Source organism: Phaseolus vulgaris, chromosome 3 (assembly GCF_000499845.2).
Source record: "Phaseolus vulgaris cultivar G19833 chromosome 3, P. vulgaris v2.0, whole genome shotgun sequence".
In the NCBI taxonomy this organism is placed as follows: Eukaryota; Viridiplantae; Streptophyta; class Magnoliopsida; order Fabales; family Fabaceae; genus Phaseolus; species Phaseolus vulgaris.
The window spans coordinates 1,167,478-1,189,675 of record NC_023757.2 but is presented as its reverse complement, the minus strand read 5'-3'; the positions used below and the strand labels follow the sequence as shown (position 1 = coordinate 1,189,675).

Genomic DNA, 22,198 nt, shown 5'->3' with positions numbered 1-22,198 from the left:
ATGTTAATCAAGTAATTCAATTGAGTTACAAGACTTAAAATAAGATTATCGTTCAATAACTAAATCTTAAAAGTATGAAATTATAAATCCAATTTAACGTAGACTATTTACTTTATCTTTTAAAAACATATATTATAAAAATAAACAACATTATCATATGTGATAATATATTGGTTGCTTTTTTTACAAGTATATTCTAAAATTTCTTTCTACACTAACAAATATTACCATGATGTTTTTTATTTTTTATTTTGGAAAGGACATTTCTTCATCTCATAATACTCTTGAATGAAAAGGAGTGAAGATAGATTTTTGGAGAGTGCAGAAAAAAACAATTGAGCAACCCATTGGACTTCATTATACTTTGGTTAATTTCTAAATTTTTAATTTAGATTAAAAGTTAATAAAAAAACCTTAATTTATTAATTAATTAAAGCTGATATAGAAATAGGCAACAAACTGAAACCGAACAAAGATAGCGAGGTTGTCGCAGTGAAATTGTCATGCATATTTGAAAGTGGCAAGGTGTTCGCTTTTAGTTACAGAGGGAACAAGATGGGTCCTCTAACGCCCACACCCACCATGGACATCATCTATGATCTCATTGAAGAGGCCAAGCTCCGTCTTCTCTGGTGGGCTCTTTGTATATTCGCCATTTCCTATTTCTTCACTCGTAAGTTATTCCTATTTCCATCATGTTATTTTTTCTACATTAACAATGATTCCTTGATGTTGCATTTGCTGTTTTTCTATCTGGGTTTTGCTTCAACACTCCAAATTTTGAGTCTTCGGTTGAAACTTGCCATTTTCCCATCTGGGTTTTGCCTTAAGATTGCAAATGTGGAGACGGTGATTCAGACTTGTCGTTTTTCTAGGAACAAACTTAGATGCATGCATACCCTTAAGTGCTTTTGGTGTTATAGTTCAATCAGAATTTGAGTTTGAACTTGGTAAGTTATGCTGATCTTCAATGCAAAGGTTTTATTATGCAGATTATTTGAGCAAAACTTCTATTCTGATAATAGAACAACACTAAAAGTACTTAAGGAATTGCATCTAAGTTTTTTCATTTTTCCAGTGAAGTTTTACCTCAAAACTTCAAACTTAGTCTTTTATTGATACTTCTCATCTTCGTATCCGGTGCTTGGTTTATTTATGTTTGTTATTTCATTATCGGGGTTATGCTCTTAAGACTTCCAGTTTTCATTTATTTGTTGTTGTTGTTTGTTCACCACAGATACAAGTAAATCTATGTGGATGAATCTTCCCATGTCCATTCTGTTTGTTGCTTCTCTGCGCATTCTTTTGAACAAGGTGGAACTCCGTTGGAAGGTTCAGCCACCAAGATTACAGCCTTATCTATCTCACTTGGAGAAAAATCAACTGCCTCTGAATGATGAACAACTCTCTTCTTCTCCTCACCCTCCCAAATGGAAGAAGATCGATTCTCCTGTTGTGGAGGCTGCCTTGAATGATTTCATTGATCTGATATTGAAGGATTTCGTGATAAATATGTGGTATTCTGACATTACTCCAGATATGGAGTTTCCTGAGATGATACGAGACTTAATCATGGACGCTATTGCTGAAGTGTCAGTGAGGGTTAAAGAGATAAACCTTGTTGACTTACTCACGAGGTACATTATTTACCTCTCATTTATTATTTGCTCCCAGAAGAAAGGAATTTGGGAAGTTCTTGAAATAAACAAAATCACTGGTTGTATTATGTGTCATTTATAATTGTAGGGACATAGTTGATTTAATAGGGGATCATATAGACCTTTTCAGAAGAAATCAAGATGCTATAGGTGTTGATGTCATGTTAACCTTATCCTCTGAGGAGAGGGATGAAAGATTGAAGTTTCATCTGTTGAATTCTAAGGAGCTTCATCCGGCACTAATATCTCCAGAGAGTGAGTACAAGGTGTGAGTGGAGTGTCCAGATGTTGTCTATTTTTTACTTTGGTAAAATATATCTCATACCTCATCTGATGAGATTTCTCTCTCTTTAGGTTCTCCAGAGGCTAACGAGTGGATTATTAACTACAGTACTGAGAAAACGAGAAGCTCAATGTCCTGTAATTCGATGTATAGCTCGGGAACTTTTAACTTGTTTGATATTGCAACCTGTCATGAATTTGGCAAGCCCAGGGTAAGTTGAATTCTGTCTTAAATTTCACTTCCTTTAAGTCTTTCTTGTCAGGGAGGTGGGCCTTAACAATTCATAACCTGTTGAAGGGTTTCCTTTACCAATATTTTTAGATAGAAATCTGAAATTCTTAAAGTTTGTCTGTCTTTAGGGGTGAGGTTTCTGATCAGACTTGGTATATATGGGACATAAAAAACCTTCCTAGTTGCTACCATGGTTTTGTTCTGGCTGTTGTTGGTTGATGAGTTTCAAGGTTGAAATATGAAAGAGTAGATCGAAGTATTGTGTTACTGGTACGTCCTGGCAGTAGCTAGACAACAAATTTGAACATCTATGGCCAAGAGGAAATATATGTGATTTAGGGTACTAAGAGTTGGGTTGAGGAATGGGTTCTTTAAGTATGCATAAGAAGAATGTGCCCATGATCCCATCTACTAATTGTGAGTCCTTTTTGAAATAATAGATTTGGGCGTCCTATCAGTCATCTTAATGCACAAGTATTGTAGAGTGCCTCTTTGTATCGTCTCTGATTTTTGTAAAGATAGATGTGGTTTCCCACATTACAGATTTTCTTAGTGGGTTTTGGTTTAGTCTCTCCCACACTTTTGTATTTCTTTTAACTGTATATGATTGGTACAGGTTGTACTGCTAACTTGGTTGGCATTGCAACCTGTATAGTGATGCAAAGCACTATTACTTTTGATTAGAAAAGAAACCTGTTACTGGCTATCTAAGATTGAAGTTTCATTGACATTTAACTAATTTATTCCAATTTGCTTTCATAAAAATGTATTTCTCTCAATGATCAGGTACATCAATGAGCTAATTGAATCCCTTCTACTGCTCCTTAATGAGGATGGTATAAGTTGGTTGGGGGTATGTGAACATTCAACCAATACAACTCATAATCATGGCCATTCTGGTGCTGGGGGTGGACATGATAACCATACAGGCTCTGCTGATTGGGCACAAATGCTAGAGGCTGCAACCCAGAGAAGAACTGAAGTTCTTACACCTGAGAATCTGGAGAACATGTGGGCAAGAGGAAGGAATTATAGACGGAAACAACATAAAAGTACCAAATCCGGGTCTCAGGACCCTTCTATGAAATGTCCTGCTACTGATGCAACTCCAGAAGGAACGTGTTCTCTGCATTATGTGGGTTCAGATCCCCTCCTCAATGTTGTAGGCTCAAATAGGTCGGAGTCTGCACCAGATGCTGACAAGGAACTCTGTTCTGAAGTAGACCATCATGTTGATGAAGTTAAGGATACCAAGGACTTCACTTCTGAAAAATATAAAGATCTAAAGAGATCCAACAGTGCTTCTCTCCTGGGAAACCAACATCCTCTTAAGGTGTCCTCCCCGAGGTCAGAGTTCCACAACCCTGAATCTGAGAAACATGGTGAGGGATTTCGCGGAAAGATTGGTTCTGACATGGTTGTTAAAAGAGAGGGACATCTTGTTCCAAAGCTTCGGTGTCGGGTATGCACATTTGTCTGATATTGTTGCAACTTTTGATTTATAGACTATGTAAAATGTAAGTAAACTTGGAGCCTATATAATATTCACTCTAACAAATCTGAAGGGATTGAAGCCATGATAGATGGGATATTTTTCTGTGGTTGCTTTTATTCAGTTTGATTGTTGTTTGTTGTCTACTTGCACACTACAGGTGATGGGAGCATATTTTGAGAAACTAGGATCCACTTCTTTTGCTGTATATTCAATTGCAGTGACTGACGGTCTAGAGAAAACTTGGTTTGTTAGAAGAAGGTAGAGGGTTTACTTTCCTTCATTTCTATAATAGTGGGAGTGCATAAGTTATGTTTGTTTCAATTTGGATAATTTTAGACAGGTTTACTTGGGTTTATAGTGGTTGTAAATTGTAATGTTTAATGTTTTAACAATATAGTAATATATTAGGAACACCCAATTGTTTAAGTTGAAAAAGGAAGATAGAGAAAATAAATATTTTATTAATTACTATCATGATAATTGCATTCAACTCCTCTCTTTGTAACAATCACATTCTCTTAAAAGTAAATAAAAATAATGTGAAATGAATGAGTACATTCTTGGGATAGTTTTCCTAATAACTAAACCATCTCTTTTCCCTATTTTGAAGTTTAAACCAATCTATAATAATAATGAGTACATATGATAGAGTTCCAAAATTGCTTTGTTCCTTGTTTATATTTATGCTTCAACATCACTAACATTCTTTAGGTGATTTTCAGATACAGGAATTTTGAGCGATTGCATCGACATCTAAAAGATATTCCCAATTACTTGCTACATTTGCCTCCCAAAAGGATATTTTCCTCAAGCACAGAGGATGCCTTTGTCTATCAGAGATGCATTCAGTTTGATAAATATCTCCAGGTATTTTGAGTAATTTTCTACAATCCTCAATAATTTCTGATGTGTTTTTTAGCATCTATATGATATCTTTACATTAAATATACTGTCTTGCTTCAGGATCTCCTATCAATAGCTAATATTGCTGAACAACATGAAGTGTGGGACTTTTTAAGTGTTTCCTCAAAGGTTTGTATCTGCTTGGTATTTCTTTTTGTAACATTAGATAAGTGACAATTATATCATTTTCTTTTGGTCCATAAATATGTGGAAAATGGCAATCTAAGCACCTTTTTCTTTCCTTTTTTCACTCGAAGAACTACTCTTTTGGGAAATCTTCTTCAATGATGAGAACCCTGGCAGGTATATATCGATTAAACAGAATTTATAAATAATAGAGTTGCATCTATAAACAATGTATTATTTTCTCTCGAATCCCTAAACTCAACAATCATCATTTGTAGCTTGCTCCTTTTTATCTCAAATTCCTAAACTCAATAATCATCATTTGTAGCTTGTTTCTGGTCATAAGATGCTTTTGAAATGGTTGGCAATTGTTTGACTTCAATATTCTTTGAACTTATTATTTTTGCAATTCCAATTTGCATTTGCTTTGAACTTGATTATTTTCTCAATCCCAATATGTACTCTTATAAGGGCAATGTTGGTATCAACGAAACCTAGGATCTAAGCCATCCCAATAACACATCGTACTTTCTAGTAAACACGGTTCTAGGGAAGTAGTAATTAGAGAACATATGCGGCTAATGTGGACTGGGAAACAAATATCCCAAAAGAATGTAAAAAGAAGTGAAAAAATATCATGAAACTGACAAAGGTGAAAAAAAAAGGAAAAAAAAAAACACAAACTAGGCTATGGGATTGTTACCTAGGGTTACCATGCTAAACTCAGAAAATCTGATCGAAAACTGTATGTTTTTGGTAGTTTCTTTTCCACAATTAAGTTTTTTCCACATTCACTTTTCTCTCAAAACTTACTTACGAATAACAAGAAAATTTTACCCACGATATGCCTATGTAAAATCCCACGCTTAACAGGTACAGTAGTACAAGTATTTAGTGATCTTTGTGGAAGAATTGTTTATATTTTGATGATTTATGTTTCTTATTTACACTTATGGAATTAAAATTGTTTATAAGAAGACTAATTTTATTTAATTTGTGATGCAATTTATTTGAATTTGTTTTTAAGAAAGATTAATTTTATTTATACTAATACTTTATAATGCAACTTTAATAATTCAAATTATAAAGTGATATATAGCCCCTATTATTTATTGAACACCTATGCTACTAGGTAGAGGTAGAGAATTAGCACATGCAGGTAAGGACATAAGAGGACAGAATGGGACATATTCAAATACTGTATAAGTGAATGCTTATGTTACAATCGCAAATCAGGATAGGGAAGAAATTTGGTTTGGGGAGAGAGGTAAATGGGAAGAATAGGTAATAGGAATTAGGCAAGAAATTGTCTCTAGGTTTTTGGCCCTTTGGGAAGGGAGGTTGGTTAACCAGTAGATATGTGCTGATGTTTTTATCTTTGTTTTCTGTTTCAGTTTAACTAAGGGGTTTTATACCTATTGTTACAAGCTATATTCCTGTTTTTTTCTGTTGTTAGTAAATGAGTTCCTGCCATAATGCTCAATTTTTCTATATTGACAGTCAATGTAGATGATGCCGTGGATGATATTGTACGACAATTTAAAGGTGTTTCAGATGGTTTCATTCGAAAAGTTGTTGGTTCATCATCCCCTACTACGTCAACCAATCATAACATGTCCTGGAACATGGATGAGGTGGATAAAAGTGTTCCAAGGCAAACTAATGCAGAGAGTGCGCTAAGCTCTGATAATGAGGAAGGTGAAAAGGAAGCTAATTTTGGTCATGAGAATATTGATAAAGAAGCACAAGAGAATGAGTGGAATTCTGAAAATGAATTGAGCTCAAAGGAAGATTCACAACTGCTAATAAACCATGATAATGAATCTGCTAACTTGGATCTAGATAGAAAACATGATGTACCAATGGAAGCTAAGGTTGGAAAGGATGTTCCAGCTACAAATTTCAATCCAGTTCCCGACAATATGGAGGATCCAGTTGGAGTTCCACCTGAGGTCTGTAGTTAGCTTGGATTGCTCTCCTTTTTGTTTTGCACATCACACTTCTTGATTGAGATATTTGGTTTGCTGTTACTTATTGATGTATGCTTAAGTTATGCATTAGCTTTATGGGACCCATTTGGACATTTTCAAAATGTACAACAAATGGATCAATTTAACGTTTCTATTTTTGGTTTAGAAGACACTATTAACCTTAATAATATTAACAATTTTTTGCAGTGGACCCCACCTAACGTGACTGTCCCTATTTTGAATTTGGTTGACAATGTATTTCAGCTTAAGAAAAGAGGTTGGCTAAGGTATTGTAATCTTTTTGGTCTTCCTATATTTCCAAGGTGACTGTTATTGTCTGTATATTGCCTAAAAGCTTTAAATTTTATATGCCAATTTAAAGAATCTTCTATTGGTTTATGTTTTTTCTACATTGAGTTATTTAAGACATGAAACTTTGCATGTTTAGAGATGTTGAACTTAGATTTAAGTATTGAGGGAGAGAATATAGAGTTTTAATGATCCTCAAGCACAAATCCTTATTTATTCTAAGCATGATCTAACAAAATAGGATACTAATTTTAATGATTTTTTTTTACATATGACCAAGATATTTTGGATATCTTCATATATTTTGACACTCGCCTCAAGTTAAAGTTTACTCAACTCTATACTTCTTATAAGTAAAATGATAAGCACTTAGATATTATAGGCTATCTAAGTCCCACATCGAGGAGTATTAGATACAGTGTTCAAGTACTTGGTTCTTGTTGTGAATAGAGAATGATAAAAGTCTCAACATCTCCATATTAATTAAGAGAAAGTATCTTTAGACTTTTATATTCATTTCTACATATTTTTCTGTCATAATGTTAAAATGTAGACTCTCAGAGACAATTCTATAATAGGTATTTAGGTGTTAGATGTATTTTACTATATGGGCCTAGGCTCATCTCTATGTACATTCTATGTATAATATGTTTCTTTGTTGTGATTGTCACATACAAGGATTCCATCATGAATCTATCATTTATTTGTACATGATATCTAAAGTGTAGTTGAACTTGAATGCTTTCGTTTTTGGTGGACCCATTGTCCATGGTGCCATTTTTTTCTTCTGGATATCATTTGTTTTCCTTGAGTAATTAGATTTCAAATTTAGGTTAATTTGATTTTACTGAGCAATATATGAACTGCTGTGATGCTGTTGATTAATATCCAGGATGCTAGGTTACTACTGCTAGTTCCCATTTCTGTTGATGCAGAAGACAGGTCTTTTGGATTTCAAAACAGATATTACAGGTGGTGATGGAAGATGCTATTGATGATTGGATCCTAAGGGAGATTCATTGGCTTCGCAGAGAGGATACCATTGCCCAGGGGATTCGGTGGCTCCAAGATGTAAGAATTGAACCAAATTTTTAAACATTTTGCTGGGAAATTGTATACTTTCCTGGAGTCTTTTTTATGCAAATTAACTAGATCACACCCAAACACATCATTCCTCAATTTGATCTGCGCATCTAAAGCACTGGATTGTTTTAGTGGCTGTTTGTTAATAGATAGTTGACAGTACAAAATTTCTCTTCAACTCAGCCAAGAAGCCATAGAGATAATCTTGTATCATACAAGAAAAAGGACAAAAGTTGCCTTTAAAATTCTCAAATTTGGACTTGGCTAAAGAAACCAGAGCAATGCATAAGCTGTGTACTGTTAGCTATACTCTATTTATTCCCATTGAAGTTCTAAAAACTAATAAAATGAAACTGCTTCAGGTTGAGAGAACACCAAATATTCATCAAACACTTCAAATTCCTACTTTGAATATAGGTGGTTTCTAGTAGACATGCAAGATTGGAAAGCTTTTTTGATTTAAAGTCATTGCTTGTTCTTGTTTTTTGCAGTTTTTGTTTTGTGCTCTTTTAATTTTGACTTCTGTGTAATCTTATCCTCCTATTATAGTTTTATTTCAATAGTTTCTGATACAAAAGTAAAATAAAAAAAGAAGGGGAAAAAAATTCTGTGAAGTGAATCTGTCCAACCTATTAGCTTAATATCCTAGGCCCATTATTTTGTTCAGAGGAAACATTATAAAATAGTAGTCAATAGGTTGTGCTAATGTTTCTTGTTGTCTGCATAATGCTTGCAGATTCTCTGGCCTGGTGGTACATTTTTTTTAAGAGTACAGACCCCTCAGCTGTTCATTGGTGGCAGTGCATATTATCAAAAGCCTTTACCAAGCATAAGTGAATCTGGCGGAAGCAGGATGTCCAAATCACAGTCAGGATCTTTCGAGCTTCAGCTTGAGGCTATTCGTAGAGCAAATGATTTGAAGAAATTTCTCTTTGGTTAGTTGTATTTTCTGTACAGTCCTAAAATAGTGCATTTAAATAGATTGATGAATATTCTTGCTCTTTTGAAACTTTATTTTCTCTCTTTTCTCTCTTTATCTTCTTTCTAAGGCTAGTACAAATACCCTATTCAAACTTAACCAATGTGCGTAGACACCATCAAGGTTTATTTTGTGTAATTGCCTCCCGTGTGGTTCATCAAATTATGTAATTTAGAAGTAAATAAAGGCATTATAAGCTTTGATTATGTAGTACTCAAAAGGTACCAACTTCCAAAAATTATGGTTCCATTATAGTTAATTTGAGATTAACTTCATTGCGTATATGAACAAAAAATTCCTTCACAAGCATTACATATAAGTTAGACCAAGACACCACCACCAACTCAAAACCTTAAGATAGTGGGTGGGTTAGTGTGTTTTCTTTTTTTATATATTGTCCATCTTACTCATTCCTACTTAATGTAGAACTTAGAATCCTAACATTAGAATTCTAGAAACTCTTTTCTAAACAAAAAGTTATTATGTGTCTTTTCTTTTAGTTTTTATTTCTACATTTTGGTGATTTGGTTTCAATCTTTCACTTATTATGTTTGGGAAGTCATCATCATACAAGTCAAAAATTCAAGGTTAAGTTAGCCTTAAGTCCAAATTCTAATGGTATTAGAATCTATTCAAGTTTCCTTACTTTGGCCAATTGTATTGCCATGCTCAAGGTCCATAATCTTAGGTGTGACCAGAGTTTATCTTATGCGTAAGGGGTGTTGTGAAGTCACCTTCGTTAGTTGAACAATTCTAATTTACAAACTGGTTTTGAAGGATTATGTAGGTTCTAAGTCCAAATTCTAAGAGATTTTCTTTTGAACATGATAGCTTTATTGCTGATGAACATGATTGAATGTTATGGTATTTTCTGGTTTCTTGTGTGTGTTGACATTTTTTGTTTTTGTAACGTTTTATTTTGTACCCTAGTTGTGTACTCATTCCCAATAAAAAGGATTCCTATTTTGAATACAACTATCCATCTTTTCATTCATATCTCGTTTTCTATTATCTACACTTATTTTTTCTGTTTCTATCAGTGGTATCAAAGCTTGAATAATAATAGCAAATTTAAAGTGTTAAAAAAGGAGAGAGGTGAAATATAGTAGTACGAGATTGTGAGAAAGGAGAGAAGAAAATAACTATCCCACTTATGGCTTCCGAAAACTTTGTACAACTAGTCATTCCATGATTTGATGGTCATTAGCATTCTGATGGAGAATCTCTTGAGCAAATAGTGGCTCTTGCATATGCATAACAAAGGAGCTTGATGCCATGAAATTAAAAGACTTGAAGGCAAGAATTATCTGTTTCAAGTCATTGAATATTTTATCCTCGAAACTATTAGTAGCAAAGATACTTTTAAGGATATTTGGGATTCAATGAAGAAAAAAATATCAAGAAACGTGCTCAACTTCAAGCTTTGAGAAGAGACTTTGAAGTCCTTTAGATGAAGGAAGGTGAATTTTTAACTAGTTATTGTTCAAGGACCTTGGGTATTGCTAACAATGTACGATTTGGCGGTCAGAAGATGGATGACACAACCATTGTTGAAAAAGTTATATGCTCATTAACACCAAAGTTTGACCATGGGGTATACTCAAATGAAGAATCCAGTGCTATTGATGCTCTCTTCCTTGATGAGCTTCAAAGTTCTTTGTTGGCCCATGAACAAAAGATGAACAAAAGTTCAACAATGGAGGAGCAATCATTTAAAGCTACAAATACTCATCCAAACAATTTTAAAGGAACATATGGAGGTAGAGGTAATACAGGACATGGAATTCCAGGAAATTGGGTTTTTTAGCATGAACTCTAAAGGCAACAATGACCAATTTCACAGCAAAAATAGAGGAAGAGATCATAAGAAACCAAAGGTAGATTTCTTTAGATATCATAAAATTATCTTGCCTATGAATGTTATACTAGACTACCTAATCTTAATGAAAAGGAGAAAAATTCAAATTTTGTCAAGGAAAAAGAAGTAGAAACCTTTTTGATGGCTGAAAATGCAAAAGATAGCAAGGCATACATTTGGTATGTAGACACTGGTTGTAGTAATCACATGAGTGGAAGTAAGTCCACTTTTTTATATTTAAATGAAAATTTTCATTCTACTATGTGCTTTGGTGATAGTTCTACTATGAAAAGTGATAGGGAAAGGTGATATTAAGATAAAAACCAAGAATAGTTTTGTAGAAACAATTTCTAATGTGCTTTATGTCCCTACTTGAAAAACAACTTGTTAAGTGATGGTCAATTACAAGAAAAAGGTTATGAAATTTTTATTAGCAAAGGTGGTTATGAAATTTTTATTAACAAACGTGCTATTAAGTCTCTTCAATTCAAACAAACCATGGGGAAGAGTGGAATATGAAAGGAGTTTACAATATCGTTACACCACAACAAAATGGTGTCTTGGAGAGAGAAAAATAGAATCATTCTCAACACAGTGAGGAGCCACTTGACTAAGAATAGTGTTTCAAAAAGTTTTTGACCTGAAATTGTTAACTGGAGCATCCACATTCTAAATAGAAATCTCACATGTTGCGAAGAATAAGACACCAGAGGAGGCATAGAGCAAAAGAAAACCAAATGTAGATCATTTCAGGATTTTTGGGTATGTAGCTTACCAACCCAAAAAGATCAAAGTTTGATAACAAAGGTGAAAAATGTATATTTCTTGGTGTTGAGTGTCAGTCAAAAGCGTATAAGCTTTATAATCTTACCACTATTATTAGTTGTGATGTTGATTTTAATGAAGAAAGATTCTAGGAAAATATCGTATATGCAACAAAGAAAATTCTTAAGAATTTTGATGGAGATAATGGATATGAGACTTGAAACCAAGGGAGCTAGAAGAACAACAAATTCCAACAGCCACATTTGAAGAGGAGAGACCTCAAAGTGCAAGAAGAAAGCCTGCATGAATGTCTGATTATGAGGTGACCAGAATTGAAGATCCTATCACTCATTTGCTGTTTTTAGAATGTGAACCTACAACCTTTTTGAAACTGATTTTAAATAAGAAAAAATGGAGAAAAACTATGGATGATGAGATTGATTTCATTGAAAGAAGTTGTTGTACTTGAGATTGTGTACATTACCATAGGAGTGAAGTGGGTTTTTCAAAACAAAACTGAAGGAAAATGGTGAAGAGGTTGAGTACAAAACATAGTTGATAGCTAAGGGTTACAAACAACAGTATTAGATTGATTACACAGAAGATTTTTCACCAGTTGCAAGACATGCCACAATCAGGTTGGTAGTTCCATTGGCAGCACTCAATTAGTGGCCTATTTTTCAACTAGATGTAAAGTCAGCATTTTTACATGGATACTTGGAGGAACATGTATTTATTAACCAACCCCTAGTTTTGCGAAAACAGTGAAAATAGGAATTGAATGCAAAGTTTACAAATTAAAAAAAAACTAGACTAAAACAATAACTTGAATGCCGATGTGTCAACAAGGCACTCAACATAGAGTAATTCATAAAATACATAAGTCTCTTGGGGTCTGCATTCAGTTATGCCTTTAAACTGAATCTTAGCAAACATCATGAAGAGTTTGTTTGACATTTTCTTTGTTTTTAAGGAGTTTTTGAGTTAACCACTGTTATATCTCTTTTTAGTTGTGATTTTTAATTATTACTTATCTTCTACAAAAGGGACTCCTGTAATAAAAATATATCATCTTTTCTTATATATCTCTTGTTTTATTCTCTAAACTTGGTCTTTGTAACCTTATGAAATTTAGAGCAAACATTTACATCCCTACACTTTGATAATATGCATGAAGTTGCCTCCATTTTTGTCAGATGGAGCTCCAACAGCTTTAGTTGGCTTAATTGGTCAGAAGCAGTACAAACGTTGTGCCAGTGATATATATTACTTTACTCAGGTTAAAGTTCTTTCCCATTGATGTATTGACTCGGTAACTGTTGACTCTTTCTTCTGTTGGATCTTATTTTTTCCAAACACAATTTGTGTTTCTTCTGAACTCACACTTGTTTTATTCTATTTCATTGTAGTCTTCCATATGTGTGAAGCAACTTGCTTATGCAATACTTGAACTTCTACTCATATCCATCTTTCCTGAGTTGAGGAATGTTGTCATTAGTGTTCATGAGAATATGCATGTTCACCAACCTGTATAGAGTTCCTTAACAGCCACCATCTGATGTTCAAGCTCTGTTCATGAGAATGTCATGGCTAGTAGTCATTTTCAAAGCAAGAACAAGAGTCATAATTCATGGATTTTTTTGGAATTGTTTTGTAAACATAGTGTGTACAGAAGCATGCATTTTTGTGGAAAACTCATTGTTTTCTCAGTGCATTACTCATCATAACACAGATTTTGTATGTGACAGACTCATGAAATGTATTAGTGAAAATCAGATCATTCCATGCTGGTTTTTCTTTATTTATCATTCCTTTATTTAACTTCTAATTATTTACAATTGATTGATGTACCAGTTAACAAATTTAAGAATTCCATGTTATTTTTTTATCAAAGTAAATATTGATTTTAATTAAATTATATATAAGGTCAACTATATAAACATAATATATTAAATAATAAACATAGTGATAAATTTTAACATATTTTATTACTTTATACATAAGTAAAATAAATAGCGATTATGTATTTCTATAGATGTATAATTTTTTACCAGTTAAAATTTGTTGAAGTATCTTGTGAAGTTATATTATGTATACTTTATTATACATAATATATTTTTTACTTTAATATATTTTTTCAGTAACAAAATAAGAGGAAGTGCTAATATGTGACCTAAAAGCTTTTAAATATATTATTGATAAAAAATTACACAACATTAAATTATGGAATTATAAAATTTGTACTTTAGCAATTTTAAGTACTCGTTGCTGCAATTATTAATCAGTGTTATATTTCCAAAACTGATAAACTAGGCGTTACTTAATTAATTATTAATAAAAATTCACAATTTTTTTTAAAAAATTAAGACAAAATTTTATTAATATTTGTAACATTTAAAAGTCTTTCTTCATCCCATCTTATTTTACCACTTCCAATAAGTTAAAAAAAATCATATTACTCTTTCTTTTTATTATTTTTCAGATTTTTAAAAAATGTTGAATGAATATTATCTAAAAAAATAAAATAATACATTTATAAGATTTGTCATTCCAAATTAGATTATGTGGAAACAAAATTAGAAAATGAATTTATATGAAAAGTAGTTTTGAGTACTCAAATTTCTGAATCATGAATTATAGATTGTAGGTAATTCCATCACAAGATTTCAACTTTGTTTATATTCTCATTTCTTGCATTAACACACTTTTTATAACCTTTTTTCTTCTTCTTCTTCTTGAAATATCACAAAGTATTTCAATTCAACACACATCTTCTTGAAGCATCACAAAATATTTCAATTCTTTTCAATGATAGGGAATGACTACAACTATGATAGGGAAACTTTGTTCACAAAGGTTAGAACACAAAATATTATCATTTCCTAGTATGTTTGGTTGAAAAATTCTTTAAAAAATCTATGTTTTTTTTAGCACTTAATCAAAATGATAAGTATTAATTTTTTTTCTAAGGTATGTCTATAGTTTTGATAATATCAAAATTAGAAAAGTGAGAGAAACAAAAATCACTTTAGTATTTTATAAAACTTTGAAAACATTTCATGAAAAAATAAATAAATTGTGCTTCTAACTATGCTATTTTAAAAGACTTGAGATGAGAATATTAATACTTAAAATTTAGGATTTTAGACTACTTGCTCTCAATTGATGGGTTTGTTTTAATTTATAAAAAACACCATATTATTTAAGAATTAATCTCAATATTAGTTTATAAATATTATGATCTCTTAACCTATCAAAATATTTTTAAAAAAACAAAATTGTGATAGAAATATAAGTTATATTATAATCACCTAAACCTTTTATTATAATATAAATATAACAAAAAGTAAATTATGAATATATAAGTAAATTATTTTTTAGATAAAGTAAACTATTGAATGAAGAAATAAGGAAAATATTAATAAAAATATAGTTGATAATATATTAAATTACAAATAATTTGTAAAAATATTATATGTAGTTATCATATTTATAAAATGTTAAAATAAATTATTGATTGAATTTAGATTAAAATTTAATATAACTATCTTGATTGAGAATATTTTAATTAATTTTTTCTAATTTTGACACTAAACTAACTATAAATAATAACAAAACACAGGCAAGGATACAAGTGTTAACATCAGAAAGAAAAACATATATAGGTAGACATAAAATGTGCCTAAACTATAAAAATATATATAAAAAAAATCAATATTTATTAGGAAATTGTTCATAGCAAATTTAAAATTTCATTAAATGTAATTAACAAGCAATTAATACATAATCGTAACTGTTAGTAGCATAAAAAAAAAAGAAGTAACTGTTAATAGTAATCATCCACAAATTTTGTAATTTTGGTACTACTTGTAACAATTTTTACAAAACAGTACCTTCAGTTCAAATCAAATACATTTATAATATCATGATTTGCAATATTATTATTATTATTATTATTAAAAAGAGAGTAATGTTTTTTTTTCACATATTCACCCCTAGATAAGAAAAATTCACCTCTATATTTATATTACAGAACAAAGTTTTTTTTTTTTTATAGCAGAAAGTTTATATTTTTTTTAACTTTAGGATAACTTTTATTGTATTTTGTTTTTTCTTTAAATTTTAATACTTTACCATTATTCAACATAAATATAAATGATTAAGTTTTTAAAAAACTCTGGTATTTTTCTTTTAAGAGTCAGTTTTATTTACTTTAACACTTCATGTTTATTTTTTTTCATCTCAAATTAACAACTTGTATGCGTAAATTAATTTTGTCAAAAAAAGTAATATAATGATAATAATAATAATAACAATAAAGGGCCTGAGTTGACTCGGACGAGTGGTGCACTCGTTGCTTTTAATTAGGTCACAGGGTTGGGGTTTTTTTAAGGTTTAAAAATCCTTGTTTGACTCAAAAGCAGGGAAGGTGGAGAAGAAGGTGAAGAGTGAGTAGATCTGAGTGTGAAGCAAGAGTCCTCCCAAAGTTTTCATCTTTCAATTAAAGGGTCCTCAAATAATGCTCTGAATCTTCCTCTTTTTGTTCTTTGCTGACACCTTATCACTCTCACACAATGGCTCGTCCTTGTTTCCACAAGCTTGTTCTCTCCACCACTATTCAATCCAGACAACTGGTACTTTTTTTTCTCTCTCATTCAAATGTTTCTATTTTTTTTATTCTTGTGTGAAATTGATTATGCTATATTATTGATTTTTAGGTTTGGGTTGTTTGTGAGCCTTGCATGAAGAAGGCTTTCTGGGTCTTTGCCATTTTTTCTGACCCTTTTTCACCAAGATTGAGTTTTTTTACCTTTGCATTTGTGTTGGGTGGAGCTGTTCATGGATTCTTTGTATATTATTTCCTTGAGTTGAGCTGAATGTTGGTTCTAGAATTAAAGTGGGTTTGGTTAGTTTACTTAACACCATGCATGCATTAGATATAAGCTTACAAGGTTTTCTTAATTGAACATAAGAACTATTATTGATTACCTACATACTTGATACATGGATGACATAACTAATGACACCGAAATTGAGGATGTTAATAGTTGATAAAAAGTCATAGGTCTAAAATAAAAGTAACAACAAAATTCAAGGAAAAACATATCTCAATTCTTAAAGTTTCAAACATTTAATAAAATCACTACCCTCATAACAGAGTGAAGATTGAACAGTTGGTGTCTCTGAAAATATCCTGATATGATGGGTGGCTTTATTTGCACAAATAGAGGCAGACTCCGAATAGAGAGAAAGAGAATAGAGAAGGTATTGAGCAAATACATAGAGGAAAAGTATGGAAAAAAGGGTTAGACTTTTTGGGAAAGTCAACTTAATGGTCCCAAATATGTCGGGAAAATGAATTAGGATTGAGAAGTCAGAACTTGGGGTTTTACTCTACATAATGCAATAGTGGTGTGATTGGCAGTGAATGGAATGATTGTCTGTGAGTAGTGATACATTGAGTGTAGCATAAAAAGTCTTGCAAATTGAGATCTGTAGTAACCCCAATTTGCGATATCGATTAGCCTTATCACATGTTGTTATGGAACAAAATGCGCATATAATCTTTTGTTTCGTTCTTTTATACACTCAATGTTTTCAAATGGTGGCAATGGTGGAATAGTTTTGTGGATTCTTGGTAAAGAGGTATTAGTGGAGCATGTGCGCTGAATTTTGTGTGGTGGCCTATGGTTTCTGCAATTGGCTTGACAGCCATAGTGGAAGACACATCTTTAAAATGTTATTGAAAGGACAAAGATGCTATATACTGCAATTTATTTATTTTATTTTTTAACCCTTGAAAACTCACAGCCTAGCCCTCATGTAACCTTTTGTTTATTGAACTCCTCTCTTAGGTGACTCTTACTTTCCATTCCAGAGTGAAAATACACTTCCATTCTTAGGAGATCAAGGGCCTCCTCTTCCTTCCCAGTCACACAATCCTCTTGATCATAGTAGTTAATCGTGTGCAAAATGCCACTATTGTACTGTTGCATGTACCTATTGCGTCTCCTAATGTCATCAGTTTGCTGTTGCAGTTGCTGGAGCCCAAATTGCAACAGAAATAGTGCTTCTCATCATGACAAAGAACAGCTACTCTAGATGTCTCAGTCCAGATGGTTTTTCACTGACAATACTCATGGGGGAGGAAGGATAGTGATGATTTGGCTGCTCCAACAAAGGCTCCTTAGGGAGGGAGTTAGGGTTTTATAACAACAGGGGCTGACACTTATCTAGCATCTGTCCAGTCCTCCCAGGGGGTTAGGTTTTCGGGATTAGGCCATGTGGTTTAAATGTTTTTGTTTTGGTTTGTTGTGCCTCAAGTTAGACCTAGTTTAGTTTCTCAATTTATTTGTTTTATATTATTTTATTTAAAGCTTAAGATATACTATACATAATATAGTAAATAGTAATAGTGATTAAAATCATAGGATGTGATTAGGGTTATAAATAGCGCGTTATAATAGAGTAGCGGTTGTAGCAGACGATGACTTATAATTCTTATCTAGGAGGCTTGTATTTGACTTCTGTTGGTGTTTACTTGTGTGTTTTGTTTGACACCTATGACTTTTTATTGTTAATTATGAATGTTATTAATTTGAGTAATTTTTATTAATTTGAAAATTTATATGTATATAATATACATTATATAAACTATAAAAGTTTTCATTATATAAACTATAGCATTTTTTGGGTTTGGCTTGTTCACACTGCTTGGTAACTATCCTATAGACATCACCAGACAGAAACTCTCTAGGGAATCTCAGACTCAGATAGTGAGACTCTTCTGTTATTTTTTAGTTTTTGTTTCCATCCATCCTCAGCTCTCTTCTTTTTCTCTCTCTTTCTATTCCCATCCTTTTTTTGGTCTTTCTAATCATACTCTTTATCTTTTAAACAAAAAATAAATAAATCCGATCATTGTTCTTTTAAAAAAAATTAAAACAAATTATGTGTTCTCTTTTATTTTCAATCCTACTTTCTTCCCCTATTTTAGTTTTCATAAATATGGTTTTTTATTTACAAATAAATTGAAACAAATAAAATCTAATCTTTTTAGCGAACTTATGCCATACTACTTCTGGTATTATCCAGCTAATTTGTAAATTGTGGTACATTTGGGGAGTTTTATATGTTTCTAGTTTTTCATCCATTTATCAGTTTTTCTATATTGATTATATTTTTCTGTTTTATTATAAGTTCTGTATTTTGTTTGCCTCCACTATAATCCCAATCCCATCCATCTTAATTTTTTGTTGTGGATTTTGGGCTTGCGGCCATTAATAACATTGCATACACTTTAAAGTCTTGCTTATAGAATTATTTCCATGACAAAGGCATGCTAAATTGCAAGAGAGAATTACTCAGTAGTAATAGGAAGTTAAGTTAACGAGGAAACACAGGTTTAGGGCAGCTAATACAGATAAGAACAAGAATAGTACTGCTGCTAAGTAGCTGATATTTTCCCTAGATTGGAGATACCTTCGAAGCGGTGTTCATGAAGGTGGGGATGATGAGGTCTGTTTAGGTGGTGATGAAGGGCACGATCTGCCCATTCTTCACTTCATTGTTGAATTTTCCAATCTTACCATTAGTATTATCATAACATCTTTAGTATTCTATGTAGTACAAACACGGACATTGATAGGACACGGACACAAAGATAAATATAATCTCTAAAATGTAGGACACGGGGACACGTATATATTATATAATTATGAATTATATAATTTGACAATAAAGATTTATGTGTACAAGTATGTTTTAGTTTTTTATTTTTGGAGCAAAAAGATGTTTCTCATGATTGATTGATTCACTCTGGTGTCTGATACGTGTGTTTGACACGGACACACTATTTAAGAGAAGTGGCCGAGAGTATTATATTTTTAGTATTTACTAGTATTTAGAACCTGACCTGTATTTTTGCATTTCAGAGGATTCCGGATACTTTTCTGAGGAAATATGGGACCCAGCTTTCTACAATTGCTACCCTCACTGTTCCTGATGGTAGTATCTGGCGAATAGGATTGAAGAAAGCAGACAACAAAATTTGGTTTGTTGATGGTTGGCAAGATTTTGTTCAAAGGTACTCCGTTGGTGTTGGATACTTTTTGGTGTTCATGTATGAAGGGAATTCGTCCTTCATTGTTCATATTTTTAATTTGAGTACCGCTGAGTTAAATTACCAATCAGCCATAAGAAACCATATCGAAGGACCCTGCTATGCCAATTACAATCATATTTTCGAGGAAATGGAAGACGTAGACTCCATTGATTTGTCGGATTTGTCACCTGCGTACCTTGCATCTGGTGCCATGCAAAACAAAGGTTTTGCAGGATCTGGAGATCAACTAACACCTGGGAAGAGCCATACTCCAGCTCTGCAGAATTTGTTCAACGGCGGATCAAAACTCAATCGCGTAAACTGGGGTGATGGCGGGAGTGCTTATTCTTCCAAGGCTGCAAATTCACAAGGCACCCAGTCAACCAGAGACATAGGTGTTCAGTTTAATGCTGTCGAGTTTAAAAGGTCCACCGAAGAATTAAAATTGCGCTATTCTAATGAAGAATCAGTTAACAAAACGGCAAAAAAGAAGCGGAAATCAGAGTCCCGTAAGTTTTTATCCCAGTTTTCTTTTTGTCTAGTAACCAAAAAGATGAATTTTTTTCCTTTTGTTACTAATCCAATGTGTGTGGAACTATAGAGGGTGAGGAACCCTCAGGTGAAAATGAAGAGGAGGCAGAAATGCGTTATAGGTTTTATGAAAGTGCATCTGCTAGGAAAAGAACAGTGACAGCAGAAGAAAGAGAAAGGGCAATCAATGCATCAAAAGCATTTGAACCCACAAATCCTTTCTGCAGAGTTGTCCTGCGACCCTCCTATTTGTACAGAGGATGCATAATGGTGAAGATGTTTTTCAATTTGATATGTATCACTATTCTTCTCCAGCATGTTATCTTGCATACTCAATTCCCGTTCTTTCTGTTTTCCAGTACTTGCCTTCATGCTTTGCAGAGAAGAATCTTAATGGGGTATCAGGTTTCATTAAACTTCAATTGTCCAATGGCCGACAGTGGTCCGTTCGCTGTCTCTACCGAGGAGGTCGAGCCAAGTTAAGCCAGGGATGGTTCGAATTCACGGTGGAGAACAATCTGGGGGAAGGTGATGTCTGTGTGTTCGAGCTCCTTAGAACGAAGGAAGTTGAGCTGCAAGTTACAGTTTTTCGGGTAACTGAGGATGCAGGGTTGTTGCACACTCCTCTTGCTGTGCAGCAGCAGAGCCAAAATATGAGCCACACCAAGCTCTTGAACCCTCATTTGCAGCATCGTGTAAGCAGTACAGTGAAACTGATTAGAAATTAGCAGGGACAGTTAGTTCCTGATAGCAGACTGTGATAATTAGACCTTGCTTCTGAGTGATCTGTTGTTCATCTAATTCTTCACTTGGAACTTTGATGCTTTACATGTTCATAAACATTTGAACTTAGTTATCGTAGTTCTGATACAAATATATTTCGGTTTTGACTTGGGTTGTAAATAGATTGTTCAATCTAGTTCATCAAAAACTGAGTTGACATGCTTGTGCTTTTGCTGTTTTGTTTTATTTTAGTTCAGTCTGAAATTATATTTATTTGTAGCTTCACCTGCACGAGTACAATGGTTTCATTCTACTGCATGTTTCTATAGACTGCTTAAAATTAAATTTTGAATCTGATTTTTCTGTTAAGATTTGATTTTAAACTCTTCTGTTCAGATCGATTTTAATAGATTATATCTAGATTAGTTTGATTTTAAATATATGTGAGAAAAATAATGAAAAATGTACTAATTACTTTAAACGGTTACATATAAATAGCTTTTGTTATATAATCAATTGTAAAAGTATATAACTGAGTAATTACTGTACTCTTGAAATAATAAGCTTAACCAAAGTGTAAAAAATGAAAGAACAAAGCATTTAGTGCCAAAAGAAATAAATATTTTGCATTGGCCACACAATTTATTGTGATTTTTTACAAAAAGTTTTGTTGTTTCAACATATACGAGCTATTCTATCTTATATGTTTATGATTTTTCACATCAATTAATACTATGATGAACCAAAATATGCAGAATGCCAAATGGATTTTGCTTCATAACTGCCAGAATTCAGAAAAATCGTTGCACAAAGCGTGGCTTCTTGCATCATAGTTCACTACATTGCTCCCTTTGCTTCTTTGTATAGTAGATCAATGTGATCCTGCAAAATAATGTTCACAATGAGTAATATTTATTGAGTAAATCACTCAAAGATCTGAGTGTAAAAGTCAAAAACTGATGCATAAAAGTCAAAAACTGATGCATATTTGGTAGGAATTGTGAATCAAACTGCTAATTGATTCAATAGTTACAAAATTTTGACAACAGCACCTTATAGTACTTGAGCAATTGTGGTCTCTTCAATTTGAAAGTTGGAGTTACTATATCTCTCTCCATGTCAAAGGGATTTGGTTCCAGATGAATGGCTTTTAGCAGCTCAAATCCTCTAAGCTGAGAGT

At 32.6% G+C, this 22,198-nt stretch overlaps 3 protein-coding genes across 6 annotated transcripts in view; 2 read left to right on the top strand and 1 right to left on the bottom strand.

Annotated features, from left to right (window-relative positions):
• The first annotated feature begins 479 nt into the window (after window positions 1-479).
• Window positions 480-13,461, top strand: LOC137806107 (uncharacterized). 2 transcript variants are annotated; one of them, XM_068606061.1, is made up of 15 exons: window positions 480-673; window positions 1,238-1,637; window positions 1,747-1,924; window positions 2,013-2,152; window positions 2,959-3,634; window positions 3,825-3,925; window positions 4,390-4,534; window positions 4,631-4,699; window positions 4,828-4,873; window positions 6,197-6,648; window positions 6,874-6,953; window positions 7,911-8,046; window positions 8,795-8,993; window positions 12,857-12,972; window positions 13,070-13,461. In XM_068606061.1, exons 1-14 carry the CDS (start codon window positions 556-558, stop codon window positions 12,958-12,960), a joined length of 2,844 nt encoding a protein of 947 aa, XP_068462162.1. In that variant the 5' UTR covers window positions 480-555; the 3' UTR covers window positions 12,961-12,972; window positions 13,070-13,461. The 2 variants fall into 2 exon arrangements, with proteins under 2 accessions (XP_068462162.1, XP_068462163.1); XM_068606062.1 differs by having other exon boundaries at window positions 486-673; window positions 12,857-12,939.
• A 2,542-nt stretch (window positions 13,462-16,003) lies between these two features.
• LOC137806106 (B3 domain-containing transcription factor VRN1-like) lies at window positions 16,004-21,237 on the top strand. Of its 3 annotated transcripts, XM_068606060.1 has the most exons (6): window positions 16,104-16,294; window positions 17,516-17,614; window positions 17,699-17,920; window positions 19,595-20,273; window positions 20,366-20,565; window positions 20,655-21,237. In XM_068606060.1, exons 4-6 carry the CDS (start codon window positions 19,781-19,783, stop codon window positions 21,021-21,023), a joined length of 1,062 nt encoding a protein of 353 aa, XP_068462161.1. In that variant the 5' UTR covers window positions 16,104-16,294; window positions 17,516-17,614; window positions 17,699-17,920; window positions 19,595-19,780; the 3' UTR covers window positions 21,024-21,237. The 3 variants fall into 3 exon arrangements, with proteins under 3 accessions (XP_068462158.1, XP_068462159.1, XP_068462161.1); XM_068606058.1 differs by lacking the exon at window positions 17,516-17,614 and having other exon boundaries at window positions 16,084-16,294; XM_068606057.1 differs by lacking the exons at window positions 17,516-17,614; window positions 17,699-17,920 and having other exon boundaries at window positions 16,004-16,294.
• A 515-nt stretch (window positions 21,238-21,752) lies between these two features.
• Window positions 21,753-22,198, bottom strand: part of LOC137806103 (probable CoA ligase CCL6) — a 45,166-nt gene continuing 44,720 nt past the window's right edge. Inside the window, exons 18-19 of the mRNA XM_068606056.1 lie at window positions 22,071-22,190; window positions 21,753-21,900 (exon numbers count right to left, since the gene is read on the bottom strand). Coding sequence (XP_068462157.1) covers window positions 21,856-21,900; window positions 22,071-22,190 — 165 coding nt within the window. The 3' untranslated portion in view covers window positions 21,753-21,855. The remainder of the gene's footprint in view (window positions 21,901-22,070; window positions 22,191-22,198) is intronic.